The sequence below is a fragment of the Phyllobates terribilis genome, unplaced genomic scaffold (genome assembly GCF_046119375.1).
Source record: "Phyllobates terribilis strain yellow unplaced genomic scaffold, ASM4611937v1 Scaffold_13__5_contigs__length_258822181, whole genome shotgun sequence".
NCBI classification, from domain to species: domain Eukaryota; kingdom Metazoa; phylum Chordata; class Amphibia; order Anura; family Dendrobatidae; genus Phyllobates; species Phyllobates terribilis.
The window spans coordinates 214,266,394-214,291,882 of NW_027362773.1; the positions used below are offsets into that span (position 1 = coordinate 214,266,394).

General features: G+C 43.3%; 1 protein-coding gene across 12 annotated transcripts in view; it reads left to right on the top strand.

Moving 5' to 3' along the window:
* The window catches only part of LOC141174386 (uncharacterized), a 242,361-nt gene that overhangs the window by 37,194 nt on the left and 179,678 nt on the right, over positions 1-25,489 (top strand). For all 12 annotated transcript variants that reach the window (XM_073659284.1, XM_073659288.1, XM_073659286.1 and 9 more), the window contains exons 7-8: positions 14,482-14,559; positions 21,090-21,131. In XM_073659284.1, the coding sequence (XP_073515385.1) occupies positions 14,482-14,559; positions 21,090-21,131 (120 nt within the window). The remainder of the gene's footprint in view (positions 1-14,481; positions 14,560-21,089; positions 21,132-25,489) is intronic.

Consider the following 25,489-nt stretch of genomic DNA (forward strand, 5'->3'; position numbering starts at 1 on the left):
TTCTCCAAATTCTGATTGATGCGCTCGGTCTGTCCATTCGACTGAAGGTGGAAGGCAGAGGAAAAGGACAGCTGCACCCCCAGTCGATAACAGAATGCTTTCCAGAACTTGGAAACAAACTGTGTACCCCGATCTGACCCCACATCGGAGGGAACCCTGTGAAGCTTCACAATTTCATTTATAAACACCTGAGCAAGTGTCTTGGCATTTGGAAGTGCAGGTAATGCGACGAAATGAACCATTTTACATGTCAGATTACATCCAAGAAGCACACAGGCAACTCTTGGATATAAAATACTACACTCCACTTCAGGAAGATCCCACCAAACAATACAGAGAGGAACTAACACATACAGTTATATGAAAAAGTTTGGCCACCCCTATTAATCTTAAGCTTAATGTTTTATAAAAATTGGTGTTTTTGCAACAGCTCTTTCAGTTTGATATATGTAATAACTGTAGGACACAGTAATGTTTCTGCCTTGAAAGGAGGTTTATTGTACTAACAGAAAATGTGCAATCTGCATTCAAACAAAATTTGACAGGTGCATAAGTATGGGCACCCTTATCATTTTCTTGTTTTAAATACTCCTACCTACTTTTACTGACTTACTAAAGCACTTTTTTTTGGTTTTGTAACCTCGTTGAGCTTTGAACTTCATAGCCAGGTGTATGCAATCATGAGAAAAGCTACTTAAAGTGGTCACTTGCAAGTTGTTCTCCTGTTTGAATCTCCTCTGAAGAGTGGCATCATGGGCTCCTCCAAACAACTGTCAAATGATCTGAAAACAAAGATTATTCAACATAGTTGTTCAGGGGAAGGATACAAAAAGCTGTCTCAGAGATTTAACCTGTCAGTTTCCACTGTGAGGAACATAGTAAGGAAATGGAAGAACACAGGGACAGTTCTTGTTAAGGCCAGAAGTGGAAGGCCAAGAAAAACATCAGAAAGGCAGAGAAGAAGAATGGTGAGATCAGTCAAGGACAATCCTCAGACCACCTCCAGAGAGCTGCAGCATCAACTTGCTGCAGATGGTGTCACTGTGCATCGGTCAACTATACAACGCACTTTGCACAAGGAGAAGCTGTATGGGAGAGTGATGCGAAAGAAGCCGTTTCTGCAAGCACGCCACAAACAGAGTCGGCTGAGGAATGCAAAAGCACATTTGGAGAAGCCAATTTCTTTTTGGAAGAAGGTCTTGTGGACTGATGAAACCAAGATTGAGTTGTTTGGTCATACAAAAAGGCGTTATGCATGGCGTCAAAAAAACTCAACATTCTAAGAAAAACACTTGCTTCCCACAGTAAAATTTGGTGGAAGTTCCATCATGCTTTGGGGCTGTGTGGCCAATGCCGGCACCGGGAATCTTGCTAAAGTTGAGGGACGCATGGATTCCACTCAGTATCAGCAGATTCTTGACAATAATGTTCAAGAATCAGTGATAAAGTTGAAGTTACGCAGGGGATGGATCTTTCAGCAAGACAATGATCCAAAACACAGCTCCAAATCTACTCAGGCATTCATGCAGAGGAACAATTACAATGTTCTGGAATGGCCATCCCAGTCCCCAGACCTGAATATCATTGAACATCTGTGGGATCATTTGAAGAGGGCTGTCCATGCTCGGCGACCATCAAACTTAACTGAACTGGAATTGTTTTGTAAAGAGGAATGGTCAAAAATACCTTCATCCAGGATCCAGGAACTCATTAAAAGCTACAGGAAGCGACTAGAGGCTGTTATTTTTGCAAAAGGAGGATCTACTAAATGTTAATGTCACTTTTCTGGTAAGGTGCCCATACTTATGCACCTGTCAAATTTTGTTTGAATGCAGATTGCACATTTTCTGTTAGTACAATAAACCTCATTTCAAGGCAGAAACATTACTGTGTCCAACAGTTATTACATATATCAAACTGAAATAGCTGTTGCAAAAACACCAATTTTTATAAAACATTAACCTTAAGATTAATAGGGGTGCCCAAACTTTTTCATATGACTGTATCATCAATGGGTTTGATTCTACTTCATCCTCACTACTGGAACTAATACCAGACAATCCCCAAACAGGTACTGTAAAGATCTGAAGTTGTGGGTTGTAACTAATCACCTAGGCAGGTTAACGATGCAACAATATTTTATTGATCACAGCCATGGTAATAAAGCAATTCCAGGTAAATGGCCAAAATAGAGATCTCTCAGTCCTCAAGTTCCCAATCTGGGTATAGAAGTTCCACTGGCTTTGTATAAGGCCATACTCACTGTCTCCCAACTTTTGGTTGGCCCACAGATTTCATATCTCCAGCCACTATAGTCTATAGCCACAGTCCATGATCCTCTAGACGGCAGATAAAACGATGAAAGCACAGGTATCCAGTAGCAGCAGTCCTTTAAGAAAGTGTAAATCCAAACGACGTAATCCATAATGGTAACATGTTTATCAATTCATCCTTCCAAGTCTCCATCCTCTTCCTTCAATCCTTCCACACAACTCTCTAAAACGTGTCTCCACTTTCTTCCACTGGGATCAGTCCCCTCCCAGGTCAGAAGTGATCACACCCTGCCCCTTGAACATTCACTGTTTCCCTAAAACAATTAAGAATATTCTAGAAGCCTTCATCTGAGACTGCCTGTAATACCCCCTGTGGTGACGGCTCCACTGTGTCTCAATCTACACTCACCTAATGAAGTTATTGGCTGTTTCAACAATGGACTCCTGAGATAAAGATGAGATTAGTGGAATGCTGGACATTTTACAAGCGAATCTAGTGCACATACTGACAAGTTAGCAGAACTATATAAAACATAACAAGTAAATCACTAATAAAACACAATAATAATATTGACAAAAATGGTGGTCTGTTGCTGGAAAAGTATCATAGTCTTTAGTAAGTGGGCAGCTCCTCACAGGTACCTTTTACATGTTACCTAAAATACATAAAAAAAGGTAATCCTAGGAGGCCAATCATTTCTGGCATTGGGACATTAACGGAAAATATCTCAGGCTGGGTGAACATTCTGAAACCCTTGGTGAGACGCTCACCCAGGAAACCACGGATATTCTTTGCAAACTGTCAGCCCTGGGCCCACTTCCGGAGGACACAATACTAGCCACCATGGATCAACCAAGAGAATCACTAAACGTAGGGTCCAATTATCAACATGACATATATTGATATATATGTAAAAAAAACTTTATTACAGTTTTGGTTACAATGGCACAACAAGCACAAGAATGCCCACATTCAGATAAATAAGTCAAAAATTAGTACATAAAAATGCGAAATGTGCATAAAAACAATGTCTATACAACATATGTAAAAAAGGCAGGGACCGCCAACCCATATAGAGCGTTATAACCTGTAATATCGCAACATCATGAAGAGAAGCATGGTGGAAAAATGATGTATGGACAGGAAGAAAGGCACCAATAATTGATGCACACTGAATGGTGTGTTGTGCCCACTAGTTACATAAAAGAATAATATAATAATGATATGCAATGCTGAGTAAATACTAGTGGTGCTATACTAGTGGGCACGCAAACCAAATAGTCAATGAGTAATGATACTATAACGCTAACCCACCACTATATGAGAAACACCTAATGTAGGGCCCCTCATGTGAAGGAGAAAAAACAATGAAATAGTCAACATAATTATTGTAGAGGCCTCATTACAGGAGCAGGGAGGAGAACGGCATGGTATACCTGATAGGCGGTCCTGGAACTGAATGCGGAGCACGCCCCGTCGCGCGTTTCGGAAACAATTCTTTTGTGTAACTAGTGGGCACAACACACCATTCAGTGTGCATCAATTATTGGTGCCTTTCTTCCAGTCCATACATCATTTTTCCACCATGCTTCTCTTCATGATGTTGTGATATTACAGGTTATAACGCTCTATATGGGTTGGCGGTCCCTGCCTTTTTTACATATGTTGTATAGACATTGTTTTTATGCACATTTCGCATTTTTATGTACTAATTTTTGACTTATTTATCTGAATGTGGGCATTCTTGTGCTTGTTGTGCCATTGTAACCAATACTATAATAAAGGTTTTTTACATATATATCAATATACAGTGCTGGCCAAAAGTATTGGCACCCCTGCAATTCTGTCAGATAATACTCAGTTTCTTCCTGAAAATGATTGCAATCACAAATTCTTTGGTATTATTCTCTTCATTTAATTTGCTTGCAAGGAAAAAACACAAAAGAGAATGAAGCAAAAATCAAATCATTGATCATTTCACACAAAACTCCAAAAAAGGGCCAGACAAAAGTATTGGCACCCTTAGCCTAATACTTGGTTGCACAACCTTTAGCCAAAATAACTGCGAACAACCGCTTCCGGTAACCATCAATGAGTTTCTTACAATGCTCTGCTGGAATTGTAGACCATTCTTCTTTGGCAAACTGCTTTAGGTCCCTGATATTTGAAGGGTGCCTTCTCCAAACTGCCATTTTGAGATCTCTCCACAGGTGTTCTATGGGATTTAGGTCTGGACTCATTGCTGGCCACCTTAGAAGTCTCCAGTGCTTTCTCTCAAACCATTTTATAGTGCTTTTGGAAGTGTGTTTTGGGTGATTGTCCTGCTGGAAGACCTATGACCTGTGAGGGAGACCCAGCTTTCTCACACTGGGCCCTACATTATGCTGCAAAATTTGTTGGTAGTCTTCAGACTTCATAATGCCATGCACACGGTCAAGCAGTCCAGTGCCAGAGGCAGCAAAGCAACCCCAAAACATCAGGGAACCTCCGCCATGTTTGACTGTAGGGACCGTGTTCTTTTCTTTGAATGCCTCTTTTTTTTCCTGTACACTCTATGTTGATGCTTTTTCCCAAAAAGCTCTACTTTTGTCTCATCTGACCAGAGAACATTCTTCCAAAACGTTTTAGGCTTTCTCAGGTAAGTTTTGGCAAACTCCAGCCTGGCTTTTTTATGTCTCGGGGTAAGAAGTGGGGTCTTCCTGGGTATCCTACCATACAGTCCCTTTTCATTCAGACGTCGACGGATAGTAAGGGTTGACACTGCTGTACCCTCGGACTGCAGGGCAGCTTGAACTTGTTTGGATGTTAGTCGAGGTTCTTTATCCACCATCCGCACAATCTTGCGTTGAAATGTCTCGTCAATTTTTCTTTTCCGTCCACATCTAGGGAGGTTAGCCACAGTGCCATGGGCTTTAAACTTCTTGATGACACTGCGCACGGAAGTAACAGGAACATTCAGGTCTTTGGAGATGGACTTGTAGCCTTGAGATTGCTCATGCTTCCTCACAATTTGGTTTCTCAAGTCCTCAGACAGTTCTTTGGTCTTCTTTCTTTTCTCCATGCTCAATGTGGTATACACAAGGACACAGGACAGAGGTTGAGTCAACTTTAATCCATGTTAACTGGCTGCAAGTGTGATTTAGTTATTGCCAACACCTGTTAGGTGCCACAGGTAAGTTATAGGTGCTGTTAATTACACGAATTAGAGAAGCATCACATGATTTTTCAAAGGGTGCCAATACTTTTGTCCACCCCCTTTTTTAGGTTTGGTGTGGAATTATATCCAATTTGGCTTTAGGACAATTCTTTTTGTGTTTTTTTCATTGAAGACAAATTAAATGAAGAGAATAATACCAAAGAATTTGTGATTGCAATCATTTTCAGGAAGAAACTGAGTATTATCTGACAGAACTGCAGGGGTGCCAATACTTTTGGCCAGCACTGTATGTCATGTTGATAATTGGACCCTGCGTTCGGTGATTCTCTTGGTTGCTGTGTGTCTAACCGAATGGTCTGCCATTTATATTTTGTCCATATAGTCCACATTTTGTGATACTATGGGTATTTTATACTGACCAACTGGTCCTTGATGAAAACCCTTATATATGCGGCTATATTCTTGGTGTCTTTTGCATCTAGCCACCATGGATGTAGAGTCTCTCTACTCCAACATTCCTCATGAGGATGGGATTGAAGCATGGAAACATTTCCTACAAAAAAATAATCTGGCCACAGAACTTACTCTGCAATTCATCAGGTTTGTGCTCCATCACAATTATTTCTCCTTTTGGAACAATTTATACCAACAATGTATGGGTGGCGCCATGGGAAGCAAAATGTCCCCACAATATGCTAACCTATTTATGGCTAAACTAGAGGAGGAGTTTTTGTCATCTTGCTCTATTAAACCTCTAACATACTTTGGCTACATTGATGATCTGCTTATAATCTGGACAGGCTCAAAAGATGATCTGCTCACCTTCCACGATAACTTCAACAGGTTCCACCCAACCATCAACCTCAACCTCAACTTCTCAAAATTCCAAATACATTTTCTGGACACAACCATATACATCAAAGACAACACCATAAAAGCATCAATTTACCATAAGCCCACAGGACGTCCGGCATATTTTAGATGGAACAGCTTTCATCCAAGACACACAAAAAAATCTATCATATACAGTCAAGCTCTGAGATACATTCGAATCTGTTCAGACAGCAAGGACAGAAAACTGCAGCTACTATCACTGAGGAATACATTCCTACAACAAGGATACCATACACAGGTAATAGAAGAACAGATCTACAGAGCTACAAGATTACCAAGAAGTAGCCTCCTGAATTACAGACAAAGGGAGGACAACAACAGGGTACCTCTTGTGGTCACATACAACCCCCACATGAACATCCTAAGGAAAATTCGTGCTGATCTCCAACCCATATTCCACAGAGACCACAAACTGAAAGAAATATTAACAGAACTACCACTTCTCTCCTACAAACAGCCCCCTATCTTAAGGAATCTCCTTGACAGAAGTGTCCTCTCATCACCATCAGTGATGGGCACATTCCCATGTAAAAACAAAAAAAGCAAAACTTGTACCCACATATTACCTTCAAATACTGTCTGCATACCTAACACAAATCAGGACTACAAAATCATGGATGTCTTTTCATGTACATCCTCCAATGTGGTGTACATGATACAATGTACAAGGTGCCCGGAAGGAGTTTATATTGGACAAACTATGCAAAAACTACAAACAAAAATGAATTTACACAGGCACACAATTAAGAATGAACTGGACACACCTGTGGGAAAACATTTCTCTGGCTGGGGACACTGTATAAAAGATCTAAAAGTTTTGATACTAAAAGGTCACTTCAAGGGCAACAGAGAAAGAAAAATTTGGGAATTCAAATTGATAAGGATGTTCAATTCACTGACAACAGGACTAAATATAACACCTGGGTTTATGACTCACTACATGGACACAATTCACACCTCCAACATTTCCAAGGCCTCTCATTTTGCAACAAAAAAAACTAATTTGATCTCCTTAACTTATCAGTAGGAGGCATCACAACTTACACCTCATGAACAAATGTCTTGTTGTAACATCTCACAAATGTTGTGCCTTTTGTCTTATCAATTACTTTTTAATTTTGCCTGACGAAGGAGCCTCTGTGCTCTGAAAGCTTGCATATATATATATCTTTTTTCTGGTTAGCCATTAAAGGTATCACTCCGAGAATACTTTTGTCATTTTTGGCATAAAAGTATTTACATTCCAGCCGAAGACAATTTTTTAGAAAAGAAAGCGCATGGACGCCATTTGCCAGGTGATGGAACCTGAGACAACACAGCCCTAACCCCGACATCTGATGCATCAGACTCCACAATAAAGGGTTGGGTAACATCTGGTTGACTGAGTATAGGTGCAGTGGCAAAATAATTATTTTAGGAAGAAAAAGCCTGGAGGGAATAATCTGACCATTTGGAAAAAACAGACCCCTTCCTAGTCATGTCAGTAAGAGGTTTCACAATTACAGAGTAATTTTGGATGAATTTCCGGTAAAAATTAGTAAAGCCCAGAAAACGTTGTAGAACCTTCAGGTTCTCGGGACGGTCCCAGTCAAGGACTACACAGATCTTCTCTGGATCCATCTGAAAATCTGAAGATAACAACAAGTACCCCAAAAACTGCACCTCCTGAACGGCGAAAACACATTTTTCTAGTTTGGCATATAGTTTGTTACCCCTTAATATCTGGAGCACCTGTTTAACATGCCCTCAATGTGTCTCAAAATCAGGTGAGTAAACCAAAATATAGTCCAGATAGACCACCACAAACCTCCCCACCAAATGATGGAAAATATTATTTATTAAATGCTGGAACACCGCAGGTGCATTGGTCAAACTGAAAGGAATAACCAAACTCTCAAAATGCCCTTCAGGGGAATTGAACGCTGTTTTCCATTCGTCCCCTTCTCTGATTCTAACCAGATTGTAGGCTCCCCTTAAATCCAACTTGGAGAATATCTTAGCTGCCACAACCTACCTGAACAAATCTGGAATCAGAGGAAGAGGGTATCGATCTCGGATGGTAATTTGATTTAATTCCCGGAAATTTAAACAGGGACGTAGACCGCCATCTTTTTTCTTCACAAAGAAGAATCCTGTTTCCAGGCAAAGATGAGGGCCTAATGTGTCCCTTCTCCAGACTTTCCACAATGAAATTCTTCATGGCTTGTCTCTCAGTGCCAGAAAGATTATACAGACTGGACTTCAGTAGTTTAGCTCTGGGGGTCAGGCTAATAGGAGAGTCATAAGCACGATGAGGAGGCAATTCCTGACACCCCCTCTCAGAAAAAACTTCCTCAAAACCAGACAGAAAAGCAGGTAATATTTCCATAGAGACTGTAGCAAGGGAAATATCTAAACAGTTCTCATGGCAGTAATCTCCCCATTCAATAATCTCCCCGGTTTGCCAATCCACCAATGGATTATGTTTCACAAGCCAGGGAAGACCCAAAACAATTGGGGTGGGAAAACTGTCCAGGACATAGCAAGGGATTATTTCACAATGAACCGACCCCATCAGCAGTTTTACATTATGGAAAATCTGAGTAAATGCTTTATAATAATAATAATAATAATAATATATATATTTTTTTTATAGCGCCAACATATTCCGCAGCACTTTACAAATTTTAGGGGGGACTTATACAGACAATACAGTATAAGCATATCTCATATCGAAAGGAGTGAGGGCCCTTGCTTTCTGTGCAAGTGGCACCGAGTCGATGGCGAAGATGGAAATAGACTTAGTTAAAGTACAGCAAGCAAGACCATGAGTTTCCACAAACTCAGCATCAACCATGCAGACTCCAGCTCCCCTGTCAACAAACACAGAAATGTTCACGGTTTTGCTCTCTAGCACCACCTCTGCGGTCTGGACAAACCGGGAACTGCAGGTGCGTCAGAAAATGCACCCCTTGCTTATCCAACTCCAGACTACCATGAGTTAATCGAGTCTCCTTTTGCTTAGGAATTGAAGGACAGGTACCAATAAAATGTCCCTGTTTCCCACAAAAAAAACATACACCTTTTTTATTGGCAATCTCCGGGGAAATGTATGATGTAAAGACACTCCCTAACTGCATGGGTTCCTCCACCTCCCCCAGTACTGGTTCACCGCCAGACCACTCCGCCGGCAGAGGTACATAACCCCGACAAGGAGGCCCCGGAGAAGGTGGTCTCACCCGTTTATCCCGAAGGCGTCTATCAAGACGTATGGCCAACAACATGGCAGCCTCCAAGGACTGAGGGGTTTCATATACTGACAAAGCATCTTTCAACCTTTCAATAAGGCCCTCACAAAATTGACTTCTAAGGACTGAGTCATTCCATTTAGAATCTGTTGCCCATCTACGGAATTCAGAACTGTACGTCTCCACTGATCGATTCCCCTGCTGAATGCGACGTTACCTAGACTCAACCAAAGCGACTCAGTCAGGACCATCATAGATGAGGGCCAGAGCCCCAAAAAAACCCTCCACAGACTGGAGACAAACCGAATCCTGCGGTAACGAAAAAGCCCAGGATTGAAGATCTCCCTGCAGGAGTGAGATCATAATTCCCACTCGTTGCTCCTCACTTCCGGAGGAGTAGGGACGAAGTTTAAAGAACAGTTTTCAGGCCTCCATGAATACAAAAAACTTGTCCCTACCTCTTGAAAACCTGTCTGGGGGGGCAATCTTGGGCCTACCTGCAGAGATCCCCACATTAGCAACCTGTAGCCGCTGATGCTATTGCTGAACCTCACAACGGAGGTCATTTAACTCCAGAGACAGGCCATGCAGCCACTCTGCGAGCTCTGCAACTGAACCCATACCAAGGAGAAAGGAAAAAAAAAACACGCCCAAAAAAAACCCCCAAACACACAATTAAACCCAAGTGTCAGTTTTTTTTTTCTCTAAATGGTAGAGACGGGCTCTACGGTAGGGACGGGCTGCATCTCAATGGGGAGGGTGCAACTATGCTGGGGGAAAAAATGGTCAGACGGATGGAGGAGCTTTTAAACTAGGATCTGGGGGGAGGGAGGGTATTCGTGCTAATAAGGGGATAGATAGAGTAGACAGAGAGAGTGGGACAGCAAGGGTTATAGAGGATATAGGGGGGGATGAAATATGTAAGGAAAGTAGGGAGCTGAGTAGGAGTAACAAATGTGCTAATTATATTAAATGTTTGCTGGTAAATGCAAGAGGTCTCGCAAACAAAATGGCTGAACTGGAGACTCTCATGTCGGTCACAGAATATGATGTGGTGGGTATTACGGAAACCTGGCTGGATGAAACCAATGACTGGGTGACAAACATGGACGAATACACTACATTTAGAAAAGATAGGAAAGACAAAAAAGGTGGAGGGGCCTGTATTTTCGTAAGATCCTACTTAAAACCTGTGCTCAATGACAACATTGGGGGGAGCTGCGACAATGTAGTGTCAGTCTGGATTAATGTACATGGGGATGGCCATAATGGAAAGCTTTTAATTGGAGTTTGTTACAAGCCTCCTAATATAGCTGAACTGGTAGAGGACAAAATGCTGTAACAAATTAAAAAGGCAGCAAATAATAATAGTGTCCTTATTATGGGGGATTTTAACTATCCAGATATCCAATGGGACATAGAATCATCCAGTTGTGCTAAAAGCTGCAAGTTCTTATCCACAGCTCAGGACAATTACCCCTCTCAGCTGGTAGATGAACCAACCAGGGGAGGTAATCTGCTGGATCTGGTTCTGTCAAATAGATACTGTTTCAGATATACGGGTCTGGGAGCATTTGGGAAACAGAGACCATAATATAGTAAGTTTCAATGTAATATTCAATAAAACATTTCAAAAAGGAAATGCAAAAACCTGGAACTTTAGGAAAGCTGATTTCAACAAATTAAGGGAAGAGCTTAATCATGTAGACTGGGACCATGTCATGGTAACTGGGGATACCGAATGTAAATGGGGCATGTTCAAGGAAATACTACTAGAATCCTGTAGAAAATTCATACACTCTGGTAATAAAATGTCCGGGAATAAAAAAAAACCCATTATGGATAAATAAGACAGTACAAAGTTTAATAAGACTAAAACAAAGGGCATTCAAAATCTCGAAGGCCGAGAATACAGAAATAGCATTTCAGGAGTATAAAGACCTAAATAAGAAATGTAAAAAAGAAATCAAGCTAGCAAAGTTATCTACAGACCAACAAATCGCCAGAGACATTAAAATAAATCCCAAAAAATTTTATACATACATCAATGCCAAAAAGAAAAATATCATATGGTATCGGCACCTTAAAAAACGATAACAACAAGATAATTATAGAGGACAAAGAAAAGGCTGAGATATTAAACAGGCACTTTTCATACATGTTCACCAACAAACTGTCCGTTCCAGGGATCTTTCAACAGAGCAAAACGCAACGTTCACCACCTAATATAACTAGTTTAACACAAAAAGAAGTACGCATGCGACTGAGCAAAATAAATATTGACAAATCCCCTGGCCCAAATGGTATTAATCCACGGATACTGAGGGAATTAAGCTCCGTAATTGACAAACCGCTGTATCTCATATTCTTAGACTCTCTGGTAACAGGGGTAGTGCCACAGGATTGGAGAATAGTCGATGTGGTAGCGATATTTTAGAAAGGTAAAAAGGTGGATCCAGGTAACTACCGTCCGGTAAGTCTGACATCAGTAGTGTACAAAGTTTTTGAGGGCATCATAAGAGATGACCTGCAGAGTGATATCGCAGAGAATAATATAATAAATGATAATCAGCATGGATTCATGAAAAATAGGTAATCTCTAACCAACATGTTGGGGTTCTATGAGGAGCTAAGTACAAATTTGGATGTTGGTAATGCGGCGGATAAGATTTTTCTGGACTTTCCAAAGGCATTTGATACTGTACCACATAGCAGCATTATACTGAAGCTACAGAAGCAAGGACTTGGGGGAACTATATGCAGACGGGTAAGGAATTGGCTAAATGATAGGAAACAAAGAGTCATCATAAATGGTATGTTCTCTAAATGGGATATAGTTAGCAGTGGGGGCCACAGGGATCTGTGCTAGGACCGATTCTTTTTAACCTCTTTATTAATGACCTTTGGAATGGGATTGAGAGTAAAGTGTCAGTTTTTGCTGACGACACCAAACTATGTAAGATATTAAAATCTGATCTTGACGTTACGATATTGCAGAACGATCTGGATAAGATGAATGAAAAGGGGCAAACACTTGGCAGATGAGGTTTAATGTAGATAAATATAGAGTAATGCACCTAGGACGGAGTAGTCCTATTGCTGCATACACATTAAATGAGAGTATACTCGGGACTACAGAACAGGAGAAGGACTTGGGCATTTTGGTTACAAGTAAGCTGAGCAGCAGTACTCAATATCAAGCAGCAGCCGCAAAAGCAAATAAGATTTTAGGATGTATAAAAAGAGAAATCAAATCCCGCGATCCCAATGTACTGTTACCCCTTTATAAATCACTGGTGAGGCCACATCTGGAATATGGGATCCAGTTATGGGCTCCACATTTTAAAAAGGATATTCAGAAGTTAGAGTCAGTTCAAAGGCGGCAACTAGATTATTACAAGGGATGGAATGCCTCTAATATGATGAGAGGTTGAAAAAGTTGAGTCTGTTTAGCTTAGAAAAACGACGCCTCAGACGAGATCTAATTTACATGTATAAATATATGTGTTGTCAGTACAAAGGACTAGCACATGACTTATTCCTTCCAAAGACCATACTAAGTACCAAGGGGCACTCATTACAGGTGGTAGAAAGGCGATTCCGTCACCTAAACATTAAAGGGTTCTTTACAGTCAGAGCAGTCAGACTGTGGGATGCCGACCACAAGAGGTAGTAATGGCCGACACTATAACAGCTTTCAAAAAAGGGCTGGACGATTTCCTCGATACACATAACATTGTGGGCTATAGTTAAATTAGACAAAATTTTACACCTATAGTAGTACATTTAATGATAATTTTTACGATAATAGTAATTACATAACTAGTATCATAATTAGGTTTGATCCAGGGTTCTAGGACTGATTGCCTTTTCTCGGGGTCAAGAAGGAATTTTTCCCCATGATGCAAATAGGCTGAATGTGTCCTGAGTTTTTTGCCTTCTTCTGGATCAACAGATTTAGGCATAGCGATTTTAGTAATACCATTACTAGAATCACAAACTAATTAAAAAATTATAAACGGGTTCATTTTTTATTGTAATAGTGCAGCAATAATAAAAATGGTAGTAATACATTTGTGAGGCCAAGTCCCAGTAAGTTAGTATGTTAGAGAAGGGAGTACAATTGGGGGACAAAGGTTGAACTGGATGGACCTAGGGCTTTATTCAACCTACGTTACTATGTTACTATGTGCACGGCCGATGATAATGTCACGCAAGGTGTAGGAAAGACTAAGTGCAACACGAAGGGATGAGTGGAAGGGAACCCAGACACTAGGGAAAGGGGGAGTGGAGACCTCTTAGGCTGATCTGATATCACCCTATTATCCCTATATTGGTTCCTCACCAATCGCCGTACAGGAACCTAAAACCCTGTATTTCCCTAGAGATAGGCCCTGGCTAGGGAAGGAGGGGATGAGCACTAGTCAGTCCCAACTAACAACTAAAGACAACAAAGTAGACAGACAGGGGAGAAAGTAACTTAGCTTAAGCCGACTTCAGAGAGATTACACACATGTCCTCTTAGCTCCAGAGAGCAATTAAACAGACTGCACTAGCTTCAAGCCTTCATAAGGAAACATGTGAATATCACCGGTACCTCCCTATAGCAAACTGAAAGCATTTAAACACCTAGGCCAGGGTGTTAATCAACAAAAGAGAGGTAGCCGCTGGGTCCAAGAGTGAGACAGATCTAAGAAGGTGTCTGTAATGCCAAACAAAGAGATCTCCTACAACCAACCGCATAACGACTGTCTGACACACCCGTGACACTTATTGACTTCTCATTGATATAGCAAAACCAGCCCCCTTCTCTATCACACCTGACCTGATGCATCAACAGAGAAGGTGGGCTGGCTAGACTATTAAATGACAAGGAACATTTGATGATTCACATGTTTCATATGCTGTCATTATGACCTATTTCTATAGATTGTTGAGAAACTGCGTACAGATCATCCCTCCAAGGAACAAGTGGACAAATACCTCTCTGACATAGTCAAGCATATGGTGAGTAAAGCAGGAATTTCCATAGCTTTATATATTGTGGTAAGACGACTCACTAGGCAGCTTCCGGAAATAGACTCAGGAGTGGAGAGGGCTTATTAAATATTTTTTATCCCTAAATTTTGTTCCCCAGTGATTAATTCAGCGCTCCGTAGACTGCTTTGTTTCTTTTCTTATGCTTCCGGAAGTAGACTCAGGAGCCGGGTTTTCTCTGCAGGCTTTATTATATGGCATAAAGCCCTGCAACTCCAGCAAAGGTAAACACGGCCTTACTGGTAAAACGGCAAAACAAAAGATAAATGGTAGCACAGTCCATATGTATGTGGAATTCGCCCCACACAGGTTGAAGTCCAGCCTTTAACTCCGTCGTGAGGTGAAGCTTTGCCAGTCTGGAGACCTTGCCTCTCCAGACCACAACACAGAAAAAAAAACAGGACTGAACATTTAACCATGCTCAGACACACCCTGAGGGGAGGAATGGTGAATGACATCCCTCCGATCTCTATGTCATTCACATAAAACCACACCCTTTAAAAGAGTTAACCCCCAGCATATAACATGCTGTCAGAAATTCAGTAGGTCTCAGTTCACACAGGAGAGCAACCTGAGTGACACATACCTCCCCTCGTATATTACACCAGTGACTCTGTCACACAGTCCCCACCTCTGTCCATAGCCGGGGGTTTGGGCACTTTCAGACACCAAGCAGGGAATTCTGGAAAGGGCATCAGCATTAGTGTGTAACTTCCCAGGTCTATGTTCCATGTGAAAATTAAAATCTTAGAGACCTAAGAACCACCTAGTTATCTGGGCATTCTTACCCTTCTTTTCCTTCAACCATCTCAAAGGGGCATGGTCTGACACCAATTTAAACTTTTGGACAAGTAGGTAATATCTTAGCGTGTCTATGGCCCATTTTATGGCTAAGCATTTTTTCTCCACAATGGCATAATTTTTCTCGCAGGACGAGAGCTTCCGGCTCATATACAGGATGGGATGCTCTTCCCCATTTATCTCCTGTGACAGCACAGCTCTTAGGCCAACTTCTGAGGTGTCTGTCTGGAGCACAAACTCTTTAGTAAAGTCTGGTGCGACCAGCTCCAGCTGCTTACAGAGTGTCAACTCTTGGAACGCCATCTGAGTTTCAACCGTCCATTTCGCCATCGTTGATTTTGTGCCTTTCAGAAGGTCCATCAGTGGTGCGGCAATCATGGCAAAATTTATGATAAACCGCCGGTAATATCTCACGATTCCAAGAAAGACTCTCACCTGCTTCTTGGAGAGCGGTTGCGGCCAGTTCTGAATTGCCTCGATTTTATTGACCTGTGGCTTAATTTCACCTCTCCCGATGACGTAGCCTAAGTACTTGGTCTCCTCCTTTCCAATGGCACATTTTTTCAGATTTATCGTAAATCCAGCCTTCCTTAGAGCATCCAGAATTGCCTGTACCTTTGGCAGATGACTAGCCCAGCCTGGGCTAAAGACAACAATGTCATCAAGGTAGGCTGCGGCATACTTCTTATGTGGGATGAGGATCCGATCCATGGCCCTCTGGAAGGTGGCTGATGCCCCCTGCAGTCCGAAAGGCATATGGGTGTACTGGAAACACCCATCAGGTGTTGAGAAAGCTGCTTTCTCCTTGGCCCTCTGGGACATGGGGATCTGCCAGTAGTCCTTTGTCAAGTTGAGGGTGGTAATATACCTCGAAGGTCCAAGCCTCTCGATAAGTTCATCGATGCGGGGCATTGGGTATGCGTCACACTTGGATACTTCATTCAGCCTGCGGTAGTCATTACAAAATCTCCACTCACCGCCGGGCTTCGGCACGAGAACGATGGGACTCGACCATCCGCTCTTTGATTCCTCTATCACCCCGAGGTCTGGCATCCTTTTCACCTCGGCTGAGATTACCTCACGGTGGGCTTCAGGAATCCTATAGGGTTTAAGGTTTACCTTAACATGTGCTTCCGTCAGTGTGCCATGCTCGACCACCTGCGTACGCCCCGGCAACTCTGAGAACAGGTCACGGTTCCGTTGCAGCAGCTTCCTACATTGTTGCTTCTGTGCCGGCGAAAGAGTCTCTGCTATCGTGACATCCTCGACTTTGGCTTTGGGACTGGCTACCAAACAAGGAGCCCCCAACGTTTCCTGATCTTGCCATGGCTTGAGCAAGTGAACATGATACACTTGGTGCGGCTTTCTTTGGCCAGGCTGGTAAACTTTGTAGTTCACTTCGCTGAGTTTCTACACCACCTAATATGGGCCTTGCCACTTGGCTAGGAACTTGCTCTCGACGGTGGGAATAAGCACCAGAATGCGATCTCCAGGCTGGAACTGTCTCAGCCTCGCTGACTGGTTATAGACGCTTGCCTGGGCCTCTTGTGCCTGGAGGAGATGCGCCTTCACGATAAGCATCACTTTCGCCATTCTCATCTGCATCTGGGTGACATGTTCTATGATGCTCTGGTGGGGCGTAACCTCAGCTTCCCAAGTTTCCGTGGCAATATCTAGAAGCCCTCGCGGATGTCGTCCATAGAGTAGCTCAAAAGGGGAGAAACCCGTAGAGGCTTGTGGGACCTCTCTTACTGAGAAGAGCAGGAGCGGTTGCAGGTAGTCCCAGTCACGACCATCCTTCTCTACGACCTTTTTGAGCATTGCTTTTAAGGTTTCATTAAAGCACTCCACCAGGCCGTCTGTGGATGGTAAATGGAGGTTCGCAGCTGGGTAATCTGAAGGACTGTACACAGCTCCTTCATTACCTTGCTCATGAACGGGGTTCCTTGGTCCATTAGTATCTCCTTCGGCAGTCCTGTCCTGGCAAATATATGGGCAAGTTCCCGGGCTATGCTCCTGCTTGACGAGTTCCTCAGTGGTACCGCTTTCGGGTACCGGGTCACATAGTCCATGACCACCAAGATGTATTGGAGGCTCCGGGCCGATTTGACTAAGGGCCCCACTAGGTCCATGGCAATCCTCTCAAAGGGGATTTCTATCACAGGTAGGGGAATTAAAGGACTACGGAAGTGGGAAGAGGGGCAGTTATCTGGCAAGTGGGGCAGGACCTACAATAGTTCAGGATCTCCCGGTAACACCATGGCCAATAAAACCTTCTCAGTATCCTCTCCTGAGTCTTCTTGACCACCAGATGTCCCACCAGAACGTGTGAATGGGCCATATCTAATACCCTCTGTCGCTATGGCCCTGGAACTAATAGCTGCTCCACTATCTCCTCACCCCTTGGTTTGGTCACCCGATACAATAACTCCCCCTGAACTGCGAAGTGTGGGTGCCTGGTGTTTGCCCCCGGCTCTTGAGCAACCCCATTGCAGACAGTAACATTGTCCCATGCACCTTCAAAGTCAAGTCCCAAACTTGAGCAGACCCAAAGTTCTCTCCTGTCACCTCTAACTCAGGGAGGTCGGCCTCCACAGTCACAGTCTTGTCCTCGTCACCGGCAAGGACACACAATGGGAACTCATCCCCTTCAGATGTCGACGGGGGTATTTCCCTAGGGACCTGGATTTTGTCCACGTGACTCAGTCTGGTTCCTTTCCACCGCAAGTTCCAGAACAACAGGAAATCGCACCCCAATATGACAGGATGTGTCAGGTCCTTAACCACCCTGAACTCGTGGGATTGGGCACCACAGTCTGTTCCCTCTGTCACTCTGGCCACAGGGTAGTCCTTGGCGTCCCCATGTATGCAGCGAACGGCCACAGTCTTGGCAGAGATCAGCTGGTGGGGAAGGTTGGCACTGATTAGGGTCACTAGATTCCCCGAATCCAACAGTCCAAGCACCATCACCCCATTAACGGACATGGCACACACCTGCAACCCCTCACCAGGTTGACCATGCACGCTACAGGCCGGATAGGCATAATAGGATCAACACCGTCCTAGGCTTCAGCCCATTGGTTCAGGGGACATATGACACCGGGCAGCTATGTGTCCAGGATTATGACACCGCCAACATACCACATCCCTCACAGCAGTCTTTGCAGGGCCCTTTGTGGGATTGGGACGACCCCCGTTTGTGACTCTACACCCCTTACGAGGTAAACCTGCCCCTCTTTGGGTACTCCAGTACGGGGAATTGACTATGTCCGGTTTCCCAAGAGATTTTTCGACCACTTGGTACCGCTCTACAAGGCCCACGAGGTCGTCCACGTTCTGAGGGTCGCCCTGGGCAACCCAGGTCTGCACCGGCATGGGTAGGGAATGGATGAACCTATCCATCACCACTCGTTCATCCATCTGGGCAGGAGAGGAAGGCTCTGACTGCAGCCATTTCTTGACTAGATCAAACATCTGCGAGTGAGGGGGTTTGTCGCCATTATACGCCTAGTGGTGGACCCTTTGTGCTCTGACAGACATAGTCACCCCTGAGCGTGCCAGTATCCATGTCTTTAACTTGGCATGCTCCTGTGCATCCTGTAGAGTCAGGTCATAGTAGGTCTTTTGGGGTTCACCCATTACATACGGGGCCAGCACCCCCGCCCACTGCTCCGGCGGCAGTTTTTCCTGCTCTGCTACCCTTTCGAATACAGTCAGAAATGCCTCAATATCATCCCCAAGGATCATCATTCTTTTGCAACGCATGCCTTACCGCCTTCTGGACGCAGGAGACATCACCTGGAGTTGGGGGAGGGGTGGCCTCTCTACTGCAAACATCCCCCGCTAGAAGTTCCATCTGCCTTTGTTTCTGCTGAATCTGCTGCATCAGGAATTTATTGGTCTCTTGCTGTGCTTGCTGGCTCTGCAACTGCTGCTCTCTTTGCTGCTATAAAAGCTACCGGTGCTGCTGTTGAAGGCTCTGCTGGCTCTGCAAGTGCAGTTGATGTTGCTGTTGTTGGCTCTGAAGCAAGTGCTTGAGGAGCTCCTCCATGCTGCCGGACCCCTCTGGCTGGCTGCCTTTACTCAGGACATCCACCGATCTCTGTGGCAGGTACACGTGTTCCTGGAATCGTGCTCGCACTCTCACACCAACTGTGATAAGACGAATCACTTAGCCTCTTCCGGACGTAGACTCAGGAACCCGGTTTTCTCTGCAGGCTTTATTATATGGCATAAAGCCCTGCAACTCCAGCAAAGGTAAACACGGCCTTACTGGCAAAACGACAAAGACAAAAGATAAACGGTAGCACAGTCCATATGTATGTGGAATTCGCCCCACACTGGTTGTAGTCCAGCCTTCAACTCTGCCCTGAGCTGAAGCTTTCCCAGTCTGGAGACCTTACCTCTCCAGATCACAGCACAGAAAAAAAACAGGACTGAACATTTAAACATGCTCAGCCACACCCTGAGGGGACATATGGTGTATGACGTCCCTCCCATCTCTATGTCATTCACATAAAGCTACACCCTTTAAAAGAGTTAACTCCCAGCATATAACATGCTGGCAGAAATTCAGTAGGTCTCAGTTCACACAGGAGAGCAACCTGAGTGACCCATACCTCCCTTCGTATATTACACCAGTGACTCTGTCACAATATATATATGAAATTTCAACAGCAAGAAGGAAAAGTCGTGGAATTATAGCAAACACAACATCGATAGACATGTTAATGATCTGCAAATTATGAAAAATTGGGAAAATTTTTAAAAAATATCTGGATTTATTCAGTAATCAGTATGAGCACCACATGCAGAAATCCCGGCACTTACAGCTTCAACCGCTATCAATGAGGTTATTAATTGTCGTTTGATAAATGTTCGGTCTTACTGATTGCACTTGGGCAAATCATAAAGATCTGCTGCTGGCAACTCCTGTGTAATCACTGATCAATGATGTGAATGGAGGATTGTCCTCTTGAGCAATGAGCCCTTCTTTTTTCTCGGACGCAGTTAAGGATTGGAGGTTGGTCTGGACATCACGTGGGCAATGGCATGATGAGGCCATCATGGAGGAGCATCACACCGGTCCTACTCCTGGGATTAAAGAATGGGGTGGCATAATGTACGGTAGCCAGACCCCTCTAGTCTTCATTCCACGTGCACTAACAGCTCGATGTTACTAATGTAATTGTCATTTGCCCTTTAGATTCTGGATTTTTGTTTTGTTCTTTGCACAAACCTAACATGAAATTTTGACAAAAAAAAGTAATACTTTGTAAGAATATTTTTTTTTCTTTTTTTTATTACATTTTGACAGTGGGAGAATTGGCAGAATTTTTTGCCCCTATAAAATGTGGTACTAGTCACTATACCATTCTTCTCTGAGTGCACATACAGACATAGCTATCAATCATTAATAGGACCACCCACTGGACCCACATACCACACTCAATGGGTTACAACCAGTATGCAGTTGCGTCTCTGCACACTTGTGTCTGCTTGGAGGGACACTCATCTCATAATTGCTCTTTCCTGTAATAGGAAATTCGACTCTGACAGCAATACAGCAGCTAAGTAGATTCTAAAGGATTCACTTATTTCTGGCAAAAAATTGAATAAAAGCTTAACATCTATTCACATTCCAATCCCAACATTTATTCATCTTTATACTTGATCAATGGTTTGATTGTTTCTTACAGAGTGCTGCTGATGATACTTATCAAACAAATGACCAATATGAGGTAAGTAGAAGCAATAATATAACCTGCGTTATTAGTAAAAAGGGCAAAATATATCTCTAAAGGGTGCTCTAGATGTAGCGAAGTCTGCAAAACTTGAAGAAAAACCAGAGGTATAAATAATGGTGGTGAAGGGGTAAGAAGGAAGCAAGGACAGATGAAAGGAGAATGTGAAAGATGAAGGAGGGCAAAATCCAGAAGACATTTGAAAATGACAAGTTAGCGGAGGGTACTCTATTTGGGGATCCCTACCCTTTTTTGGTGCCAAGGGGTTTTGGACATTATGCTTCTGTGGTTGCCAAGACAGTTTTCACTCTTTTGAAATATACTAATAAAATCTAAATTACAATATAAAAAAATACCAGATCTCCATGCATATATATTTTTTAAAAATAGACACCTGTCATACTGTGCACAATCTATTTGCAGGCTGTACAGTAATTTTTCATTAAAAAATACATGAAACTTGATATTTAGCTAAAGGTGCGGCACAAGCATGGAATTAGGCACACAACTCCTCCTATAAATAAATGTTTTAGATGTGACATCATACATGGGGATTCTGCGAGTCCTTGGGTACATCTCTCGTTCCACCTGTTTCTATTCCCTGGAAAGTGAACCTTTGGGCTCCATGTTGATGTACAGTACAGTGATCCACGGTGTGGCGGCAGTAATACTGTGAGCCTGATCACGAGTGTTCACTCTACTGCAGACTCATATAGCTAGCCAACCACTGGCCTAAATTGTAGGCCAGTGGTTGGCTAGCTATATGAGTAAAGTGAGGTGAACGAGGGGCTTCTTCTTAAAAGTAGTAAGAGGACGATGAAAGGGAGATCCTAGATAGCATATTTGGTGCTGACAAGGAGCAATGTGCCCAAGTGGGCTTGTAGGAGCAGGGAGCTTCTCTGCTTACAGTTTGGGAGCAGTGTGGGACCTGTTCTATCTGGAGATAGTTAGATATGGCTGGGTTTGGAGGGTTTGTAACTTCAGAGAATAGGGCTAATAGAAAGCAGCATTGTCGCAGCTGCATTGCTGCCTACTGCATCTGGGAAAACATGGCTAAGGCTATGTGCCCACGATGCAGAAATGCTCCGGATTTTTCCTGAGCGTTTCTGCATCTCCCTGGCAGAAAAAAAATGCATGTGGATTGTACATGCGTTTTTCCTGCCAGGGACAAGCATAATTGAAGCGTTTTGATCATGGGATTTCGCATGCGGGTTGTCAAGCGCTTTCCAAGCGATTTTAGCAACACTTGGAAAGTGCTTGACGACTTGGTCACACTATATAAATCCATGCAAACGGCATGGATTTTATATAGTGTGACCAAGTTAGTTAAAAAAAAGAATAAAAATGGAAAAAAACAACAAAAAACTTTATACTTACTTTCCGATGGCCCCCGGTCGCTTTATCCGATGCGTCCGGTCTTCCCGGTGTCTCGTGGTTGTGTAAAAGGACCTGCGAAGACGTCATTTAGTCATGTGATGGGTCAAGCGACCGCCGACGTCGGCGGTCGCGTGACCCATCACATGACTAAATGACGTCATGGCCGGTCCTTTTAGATCATCGCAAGCTGCCTGGAAGCCAGGACGCATCATACAGGAGACCGGGGGCCATCAGAAGGCAAGTATAATGTATATTTTTTATTTTAATTCTTTTTTTTACAGGTACTTATGGTACCCGGGCCTGGAGTAGAGTCTCCTCTTCTCCAAACCCGGGTACCATCCGCATATTGAATCGCTTAATATCCGCATGTGCACATGTAGTCATGCGGATATTAAGCGATTCAATGCAAGTCAATGGCGGCAAAAACGCCGCGATTACGCAAAACAGTTGGTAGTGCTGCGGATTTTTCCGCAATGATAATCTTCAGCGAAAATTCCCGCAACATGTGCACAGCACATGCGGATTATCACTGGGGAACATGGCAGACCTTCTAACAAGCGTTTTTTAAGCGTTTCTCCAGCGGAATTGCCGTTGCGGAAACGCTTATAAAATGCATAGTGGGCACACAGCCTTATGGTGAGATTCCCAGACAAAGATTAGCAGATATAATGACAAGAAAGCCCTTCAAATTGAGGCCACTTAGGGAAGAAAAGTAGTTGCTGTATTCAACTTTTTCCAGCAGTCCCATTGACGGGTTGCAGAGGCAGCATATAGAGTAAGTGGTAGTTGGGTGCAAAGAAATAGATGAGGACATGACACATGAGTAATTGTGGGATCCAGGGTTGGACTGCCCCACCAGAGAACTGGAGAATCCTCCGGTGGGCCCTGGCTTCTCCTTCAGGACAGTTCATAGTGCAAAGATCCCCTCCCCAAATTACATTCTACTGTACAAAAACTTGACACATTAAAGGAACCTATTATCTGCTAATCAATATTTCTGCCCATTGGTTGATTCAAAGAAAACCAACTGGGTCTCATGAAATAATTACATCTGTTACATATCTTCTTGCTATAGAAATAAAACTTGCCAAACACATATGTATGCTCTTACTTACCAGTTTTGCGTTTACGGGTTCCTGATCCGTATAGTAGTTCACAATCAGTTGCACCAACATTGCCTGTAAGTCATAAATTTAAGTATTTGACTGTGTCAGCATTCCTAATGTGTTTATTTTAATAAAAATATAATAATTTCTCATTATATAACTGGAACATTTTTATGTTTTGTGTTGTTCCTCTGTGACTTCTCCTAGAATGTTATGAACACATTGAGTGTTACCAGTCAGGGACATGTCCCTATATAATCCCACACTGTCAGTCCTGATAGTGTGAGACAAAGGGAATGGTAAAATGTATGTATCAAATGTATTCTCAAGTTTCTAGGAGCAATAATACAGGAAAGGCACAATGAGTTCCAAGCAAGGATGCTCCAGAATTATAAAATCAATGCATTTAAAAAAATTAAAACATAGAGATCTTGGAAATTTTCACACCGGCCACTGAAGCTTTTTAGACTCTAACTTCCTTTGATTCAGGAAATTCACACATGTACATTAGCCACAATGAACAGACGCTGACTCCATCATATGTACTGAAGCATCTAATGATCGTGTGCAAAGGTCAATGTAAAGTGAGAAGAACAGGGTCAGCTGTGATATCACTTATTGTGATTGGTGGCTTCTGTTGTATCAGCTGCGTATAGAGGTGTTATGAGTAATTCTAATCCAGCCTCTGATGATAATGAGACTGCTGAAAACTCGTCCTGAAAAGACAGTCTAAAATAGCCACAGAGATTAGTAATAATAGTAGATATACGGCACTCCACGTTTGAGATGTGGTGCTCAAGTAGGGTTTCCAATCCGTGATCAATGTAGAAAAAGACTTGGCACTCAAGGAAGGTTGCAGTAAAACAGAGGAGACATTTATTCAGGCAATCATAAACGGTTAAACGTTTTCGTTCCTACAGTTGGACCTTCATTAGAACTGATTGCCAGTCAATAAGGTGTGGGGTGCCTCCTAGTAGCGCTGTGAATGCTCACATTAATCAAACTGGGCTTCTGCATACTCACTCCAGTAGGTGTGGAGACTTCGGCACCCACATGATATACTATTTTAATGTCATTTTCATATACATAACACTTTTTCCCATATTGATTTACTGTATATTTTGGGTGTGCGGAATGCCTTCCCTTGGTAAATTATATATCCTACCTCCCTAGAGGAATGTCGGACCACTCTCCCCTCCATTTGGTTCTTAGACTTAGGCTCAGTTTAGAGCCGTTCCCCTTGGAGACTTATCCATCTCTGGTTAGACCAGATGGAGGTACAAGATCATGCGCTTAAGGAATCTAAAATGTATTGGGAGGTTAATACTGACTCATCTCCTGAGCCGGTTGTATGGGAGGTCTTTAAAGCCTTTAGTAGGTATACCCCAAATCATACCTTTTATCAGGAGGACAAAAATTTGGCACTTGTTAACTATATCCCACCTTTGTGCAAGGAGCACTGCCAGAGCCCTGCAAAATGACCTCCAGCAGGCCACAAATGTGCATGTGTCTGCAAAAACGGTTAGAAACCGACTCCATGAAGGTGGTATGAGGGCCCGACGTCCACAGATGGGGGTTGTGCTCACAGCCCAACACCGTGCAGGACGCTTTGCATTTGCCACAGAACATCAGGATTGGCAAAGTCGCCACTGGCACCCTGTGCTCTTCACAGATGAAAGCAGGTTCACACTGAACACATGTGACAGACGTGACAGAGTCTGGAGACGCTGTGGAGAGCAATCTGCTGCCTGCAACATCCTTCAGCATGACCGGTTTGGCAGTGGGTCAGTAATGGTGTGGGGTGGCATTTCTTTGGAGGGCCACACAGCCCTCCATGTGCTCGCCAGAGGTAGCCTGACTGCCATTAGGTAC